This window comes from Sciurus carolinensis, chromosome X (assembly GCF_902686445.1).
Source record: "Sciurus carolinensis chromosome X, mSciCar1.2, whole genome shotgun sequence".
Lineage (NCBI taxonomy): Eukaryota > Metazoa > Chordata > Mammalia > Rodentia > Sciuridae > Sciurus > Sciurus carolinensis.
In genome coordinates, this window is record NC_062232.1 from 84,909,275 (window position 1) to 84,917,148 (window position 7,874).

The 7,874-nt window shown below is 41.2% G+C and overlaps 1 protein-coding gene across 4 annotated transcripts; it reads left to right on the forward strand.

The window, feature by feature from the left end:
• Positions 1-5,064: 5,064 nt before the first annotated feature.
• Positions 5,065-6,679, forward strand: Bex3 (brain expressed X-linked 3). 4 transcript variants are annotated; one of them, XM_047536195.1, is made up of 3 exons: positions 5,065-5,249; positions 5,622-5,709; positions 6,110-6,679. In XM_047536195.1, exon 3 carries the CDS (start codon positions 6,122-6,124, stop codon positions 6,428-6,430), a length of 309 nt encoding a protein of 102 aa, XP_047392151.1. In that variant the 5' UTR covers positions 5,065-5,249; positions 5,622-5,709; positions 6,110-6,121; the 3' UTR covers positions 6,431-6,679. The 4 variants fall into 4 exon arrangements, with proteins under 4 accessions (XP_047392151.1, XP_047392148.1, XP_047392150.1 ...); XM_047536192.1 differs by having other exon boundaries at positions 5,067-5,249; positions 6,066-6,679; XM_047536194.1 differs by lacking the exon at positions 5,065-5,249 and adding an exon at positions 5,256-5,484 and having other exon boundaries at positions 6,066-6,679.
• The last annotated feature ends 1,195 nt before the right edge of the window (positions 6,680-7,874 follow it).

The window sequence follows — 7,874 nt, forward strand, 5'->3', positions numbered from 1 at the left end:
ATTTTATTTTATATTATTTTATTTTATTTTATTTTCAAATTTGAGACAGAGCCTCATTAGATTGCCAGGGCTAACCTCAAACTTGGGATCTCCTGCCTTAGTTTTCCAAGTAGTTAGAACTCCAGGCTTGTGTCACTGCACAGGGTCAGACTAATTCTTTTTTTTTAATTATTGTATCAGGGATTGAACCCAGGGGTGCTTAATCACTGAGAAATATCCCCAGGCCTTTTTGTTTTATTTTTGTTTTAAGACAGGGTCTCTATAAGCTTCTTAGTACCTCACTAAATTGCAGAGACTGGCTTTGAACTTGCTATCCACCTGCCTTACCCTCCAAAGCCACCAGGATTACAGGCATGTGCCACCGGGCCCAGTTTACATATTTTTAATTAAATATATTATCTTCCAAATGATCCAAAATTTTACAGTGATACTCTTTAAGATTTCATCAGATTCATACCTCACTCTACAAGTCTTAGCGTTAAAGTTATAAAGGTCATAGCTTATGGGAAAGCTGGAGTAAATATAGTTTCCTACATTTGTAATATCCAGTTTCAGTTTGTTATAGGTACTTAAAATTAGAGAAAAAATAGAAAATCACAATAAAAGTGTAGCAATGAAGCACCAGGAAGACAAATTCTAGGTGGGATGCACATACTCACAGAGCCCACCAGGACTCAGACTACCCTGTCCCAAGCTTAGCATTCACCCAGTAGAGTATAATGAGAGGAAAATGGGACAATAACCACAGTCCAACAGGGTGCATTCCAGACAAAGACATGTGAACTATTTCGCAGCAAAACCTGTAAGGATATCAGCAAAAAGGAGCTTCCTCTGTTGGGATACTAAAGTCATATCTCCATAATTTGATTGAGGGATCTTAACTAGTTGAGGTAAAATCAGAAAAACAGTTTTATTTCTTTAATAGAGGAATTGGTAGTGCTTTATCATCCCTCACTCCATGCACAATTCCCACTTTATATAGGCTTCTTTAACTACATATCAGTCTTTTCCTCCAACTTTTCAGTCACTACTATTCATGAAAATAGTCTCAGAATGTTAATATTTGGTTCTATTCATTCTAAAATGCCAATCTCACTTTTTTTTTGTTGGTACTGAGGATTGAGCCCAAGGGTGTTCTACCACTGAGCTAAATCCTCAGTCATCCCCTTTCTAAAATTTTGAGAAGGGTCTTGCTTAGTTGCTGAGACTAGCCTTCAACGTGCAATCCTTTTTCCTCGACCTTCTGAGTAACTGAGATTGCAGACATGTGCTTCCACACCCTTGGTCCAGTCTCACTTTCGATTCATAGTTCTCCTCATTCCTCCAGGGAAGATTAGAACAGCACCTCCCTGGGTATGGAATATATGTGTGGGAATGTGGTGTTCTGTTGTTCAATATTCTACCACCTTCCCTGTGTCTGGTTTGACGGTTTGAGAGGTTAGAGCAGGGGAATAAAAAGACATTGGTTTACCTGAATATCTATGGGAAGATATTTCCATATAATTAATTATCACTGAATCTCAAGATATAGACCTCATTGATTAGGGCTTACATGCAAACTGCTTCCTGATGTTTCGGTGGCATCTTGGAAAACTGGGCCACATCTTGCCTATGTCTTATAGATTATGACCCTCACATGACATTCTCTACATCCTACTCTGTAACAGTCTCTAGAAGCCCTGTATCTCAATAACTCTCCTTTTCCAAGTTCCAACTTTGGAAACTACATGCATGGTAGGGTTTATTTTTCATACCTTTTCAGAATGGAGAACTTTGGAAGGAGGGAAATCCTGATTCTTGCTACATCTGGCCACACTACTGCATCACTTTTTCACAGTGTTCTTTCTAGGCTACTATACCACCTAGGTAACCCAAATATCTCACTATTAAAGCAGAAGTATGAGATGTGAACCACATCTTCTTGCAGATTTCTCTAAAGTTGTTTCATACTTTTACCATTCCATTTCCTTGGTTTTGGGAAGAAAGCCAATTAAACATTGTTAGCACCACCATGACAGGAAGACACGAATAAGGAATAGGTTCTTTTCACAAACACTATTCTTCCCCAAATGTGAACTCACTCTTTTTCCAAAATTAAACTCTCTCTCTATTACTTAAGAGTCATTGAATCAGTTTATCCTCTCTCTCCAGTTGACACACATGTGTCCTGAACTCAGAATATGATTTCCATCTAACCTGACCTTGAAAATTTTGTAATTCTGTTCTCAACAGGTATTATCTATCTCTAACTCCTCAGAAAATCCCAAGGCCAGGAAAAGAGCTCACACCATTTTATTAAACATAATAGCATTTCCAGGACAATTTTCACCTATCTTTAAAACATTTATTTCATTATAATCAACCTTCCATAAATTATAAATCTGATCTATAAAAAATATACATATGTATGTTTTCATCCAAGAAAATTCAATTACTTCAAACAAAAGACATATTGAAGATGGGTCAAAGGGACAATAGCAAGGTATGTATCCAATGAAAATAAAATTCCATTTGCTAAACTTCATTTCAAATGGTTATATCACAATGACTTCTTTTGGGGGATTCGTTCTAGGTAATTCCTAATTTTCATAAAAGTTTTTCTATATTGCTCTACATATAGTCCCTAAAATGAAAAGCAACCAGTTAGACTTAGTACTATTCACTAATAATCTACTTTGTACAAGAAACTCTATAACTCACTAAGTATGCAAAGTAGAACAAAACAGTTGTGTTTGGAGCTCTTATAGATTTTACAAGTAGATCTACCAAAGGAAAGAATCATACCATTATCCTCCTTCAAATTTTGTTAGAAGCCATCCAAAAATAGTAAAAAGTTATGAACCAACTTGGACTTATGTGGTAGTAGATATTTAACCCAGGACCTTGTGCATGCTTGGCAAGTACCCTACCACTGAGATATACTCCCAGGCCTTTTTATTTTATTTTGAGACAGAGTCTTGCTAAGTTTCCCAGGCTGGCCTCAAACTTGTGATCCTCCTTCCTCAGCCCCTGAATAACTAAAATTATAGGCATGTGGCTATGAGTCAACACTTATTGACAATTTAGTAGGCTCTGTGGTAAACTCTTGATTAGTGTACTTATATTCTCCTAATAATTCTTGTTTCCCAGAGGAAGCAGAGACCTGGGTAAGTATTTGACTCATAATAACACATCCTGTAATCAGCAGACTGCCTTTGAACCCAAGCTTGTCTGATACTGCTTCCAGTTCCTAATCTGCATCCTTTCAGACAATATCATTAATACAGCAATATATATGATGTTAAATTAAGCTAAATTTAGCCTAAGGATGCCTCCCTACTTGAGCCTTTACATAACAAACTGTGGTCTAACTTAATAAAACACTTAAAAGGAAGCCTAACTTAGGAGAAAACTTTTAAACATATAGCTGAGTAATCTTTTAAACAGTAAATCTTTTAAACAGTAATCTTTTTAACAGTAATCTTTTAGGAGTAATCTTTTAAACAGCCAATCACAGCATCTCAACTTCAGTCAACAGCAGAGGAGCAACTGTTCAAACCATGTTCAAATAAGGCAAAGAGCAAGCTGTAACTAATTAAGCTGTCTCTGTACCTCACCTCTGTTTTCTGTATATTTCCATTGTTTGCTCATAAAATGCTGCCTGACCATGTTGAAGACCAGAGTTCTTTGAACTTATTCTGGTTCTCAGGACTGCCTGATTCGTGAAACATTCTTTGCTCAAACTGTTAAATTTAATTTATCGGAAGCTTTTTTTTTTTTTAAACAATGAACAGTTGTTAACTGTGAGACAGAATCCAGGAACCGCCAATGTTCTTTAAAAAAAAACAATTATTGGGTGTGATTTTGTAACATGAGCTTTTGGAGCTATATATTAATATGTCTATATATCTCTAAAATCATCCAGAACCTTAAGATGTGCAACAAGCCTATATACTTACTTTCTTCAATGCTCCACCTAGTTTGTCAGAATAGGAGATTATTCAGGAGTTTGGGGCCAAAATTGGAAGCAGTCAACATCTGGTCTGTTTTAACTCAGTGATGTACACAATGCTTTGGTTCATTTATTATAAACAATAGCTTCTATAATTTTTGTAGCAATACTGTTTTCCTAAAGCCCTCTATTTTCCAGCGTGACAATCTTTTTTAAAAAGTAATTTCAAGGTTGAAGAAAGGAACATTTATACTCAGGGTGAGTTTAAGTCTCAAATTTAGTTGCCTCACCCATATGCTGCTTACTTCTAACATTTTTTGAAACATGTGCACCAAAAGGTAGATGGCTTCAGGACTAATTTCCACATATTATATACTTAAATTCATAACTCATTCTAAGAAAATATTTATAGGGGTGGTTTGGAAGGTTTGGAAAGTAGGGAATAAAAAGGCTCCTTTTCTGTGATGACTGTGGAATCAAAAACATCACATAAAATTACATAAAATGGTCGAGATCTAATAACTGGAATTCTCCCTTAAGATTTACTTTAGCTCATTTTCAAAACATTAACCATATTCAGGAAGAGTCCCTCCTTTTTAAAAATAAATTTTTGAAACAGGGTAGTACAGTATGTTTCAGAAGTAGTGTTGAAGTTATGCAGCGCCTAGAGAAAATATTTTCTGTGTCGTGCTTGTCAACATAAACAATGTTTTTTTTTTCATTCTTCAGGATGAGGCATTTCTTTCAACAGTGAAAACTCATAATCTCTAATTTTCTGAGGCGTGCTGGTTTTTTTTTTTTTAACGGAAAGAAATACATACAGCTCAATCGAGCTCAAAGGTGTGTGCAATGGGGGATGGGGGAGGAGGGAAAAGCACGTAGCTAAGAAGGGGAGAAAAGGCAGAAAAGGCTAAACCAAGACCCAGGGTGGGAGGGGGCGGTGGAGGAGGATGAGACAGATATTCCCTAGTAACGAGAAAAGGGCCAACTCCAACCGCAAGATGGTGATGCCACTTGTGGGGCCTCAGATTGGAGGGCACCTAGATGAGTGACAGGCAGCGTGCACCCGGGCACCATGCAGACAGGCGCTGGGGGGACTGTATGTGCGTATGCATGTGGCAGGGGGTGGGGGGAGCGCCTCCTGCCGCACTGTCCGCCGGAGATGGGGGGCGAGTTTCGCGGTGACGCGCGGCCCTCACGTGACCCAGAGCTGCAGAGCGACGCAGCCTAGGGTGCAGTCGTCACTCGCGTCTGGCTACCAGCTCCCCGCTGCCCTGCGCACGGCGGGCTGGCATCGGGCCCAGGGAAAGCGGAGCAGGTAAGGGCCCTGGGGCCCGCACGTCGCGGCCAGGCCCGCAGCAGCTTGTAGGCCCAGCGCGGGTGAAGAACCGCGCAGCGGGGCCCCCAGCCTTCTCCACACTCCAGCATTCTCCAGCACATAAATAGTGGCGCCCTGACGTGGGGGTGCAGGGCGGCTGAGGCCCCAGGGGGAGGGGCAGCTGAGCAAGTTAGAGCCCAGGGAAATCACCCTGGAGTCGCTGCGAGCGAAAACGGTGAACACCGCGGGGGGCGGGGCGGCGAGGGAAGCGGGGCGGGGTGAGGGCTGCGAAGGGTCCTGGGGCGCGGCCGGGAAGGGTCAGGGGCATTGCTGAGCGGTCGGCTGCAGCTGTACCAGCTCCCCGCACCTCAGCTTCTGCAGGTCTGCAGGGCCCAGTGTCGCGGCGGCGCACCTGGCGGCGAGAATCTGGAGGAGGAGGAGAAGGCAAGGATAGGCCCAGGTCGGTGCGAGGGGCACTGCTGGGGGGGGTGCAAAACCCAATCTGAGACCCCAACCCTAAATACCCCCTCCTCCCCCACCCCCTCCTTCCATCTCAACCCTGTCCTCCATTTTGGTGCCTGCTGAGCTGTGGGAAAGAATCCTGGGAAAGGAAAAATGGTGGGCTTTGGGGGAGGAGGGAAGAGAAGAGAGCTGGAGGGAGGGGCTCACATTGGAGGACCCCTAGAGGGCGCGTGCAGTTTCTAAGGTGGGAAGAAATGAAATTTTAAAACCCTTCATATCAGGCTCAAAATACTGCTTGTCAATGCACCAAGCATTCAGTCTGTCTCCTTGCCCTTGTCTTACTTGTGTTCAAAGAAAAACAACCAGAAAAAAATCTCATCATGGCAAATATCCACCAGGAAAACGAAGAAATGGAGCAGCCCATGCAGAATGGAGAGGAAGACCGCCCTTTGGGAGGAGGTGAAGGCCACCAACCTGCAGGAAATAATAGACGGGGACAGGCCCGCCGACTTGCCCCTAATTTTCGATGGGCCATACCCAATAGACAGATGAATGATGGGATGGGTGGAGATGGAGATGATATGGAAATGTTCATGGAGGAGATGAGAGAAATCAGGAGAAAACTTAGGGAGCTGCAGTTGAGGAATTGTCTGCGTATTCTTATGGGGGAGCTCTCTAATCACCATGACCATCATGATGAATTTTGCCTTATGCCTTGACTTCTGCCGTTTTCCATGAGATTAATACTGTGATTCCCACCGTTTTCCTTTCCTTGCATTTTCCTGATATGCCTTTACTCATCTGTTTGCTGTGGACCTTATGTTATTTCCATGTGTCAAGTGGGTCTTGCGTTGCCAGCTTCTGATTCAAGATTGCCTTTGCACCCAGCCTAAGTTTCTGTCAGCAGTAGAATTTTATCCATTTGCATGGAAAAAGTAAAGTTAATAAAGCAGTTAAAAAAATCTAAACATTTATTGTCTCATTAAAATGTATACACACACATAAAATATATTAAGGAAAAATATATCAGATTTATTAATTCGGGCACATTTCTGTGATATGTGACTAAGATGATACATGACTTTCTTTTTTCTTTTATTACTGGAGTTTGAAAAGCAAATAAAATAATTTCTCAGGAGTTTATGAATGCAGTGCAGGTACAAATAAAGCGTAAACCTTCCCTTTATTAGACACATTCCTTGGAGGGGTCTTCTTCTGTGAAACAGAGAACAATGTTTGTCTTACAGAACTGACGAGTAGAACAGATGAAGTATGGAACTGTGTTTGGTGGACTCCTGTCCAATTCCCTAACTTTTAACAGGACACATCAGGTACCTGGGGAGAACTAGAGTGTTCTCACCCATGCTTGTAGCCCATACAGCAAAAATTGTTGGGTTCCCCCCATGTCATTCCTGTTATTTGCAGTCCTACTCTTCTGATTATGGCATGCTAATTGGTGTATATTTCCTTCTTGAGTTCTGTTTTGGTTCTTATTGGTGACATAACTATATACCTCACGGTAATTAAACCCCACTAATTTCTCTGGAGGCTCTAGTGAACCAAATCTCCCCTTTAACCTCTGTGGGGGTAGGGAGAATACCTTTATAGCTTTAGAGTTATATTTATCTAGGTGAGTATCTAGGTTCCCATGGTTATTAGGCTTACATTGGTTCTTAGCAAAATAATCCTTTCTGTCTTTTTATACCCCTGATTTCAAAGAACTCAATCATGAATGCGCTGGGGCCTAACTCAGGAGATACCTCTAGGTTTTTTACCAAATTGTGCCTAGAATTTGATTACTGTAAACCCCCAAAATAGGCTGAATCCTTTATTTTTGCCTGTGTTTCTATCCATGGATTTTCTCAAAGAAGACTATTTTTTTAGTCATCCATGAACCTTTTGTTTATTTATTTATTTATTTATTTATTTATTTATATGTGGTGCTAAGGATCGAACCCAGGGCCTCACACATGCCAGGCAAGCACTCTATCACTGAGCCACAACTCCAGCCCCTGAAGAAGACTCTTAGCAGGCCTACCCACCCACACATGTAAATAACATTGGGGGAACACATTTTCCTTAAAGCTGAAGCACTCCCTGCCTCCATCCCATTCACTTGAAACATGAAACTGCTTGTAAGCTCTTCAAGACTATGTTAAATAT

What these genes read in the sequence shown, in the direction of transcription:
- Bex3 (XM_047536192.1), top strand. Translation starts at nt 6,092, where the DNA reads ATGGCAAATATCCACCAGGAAAACGAAGAAATGGAGCAGCCCATGCAG.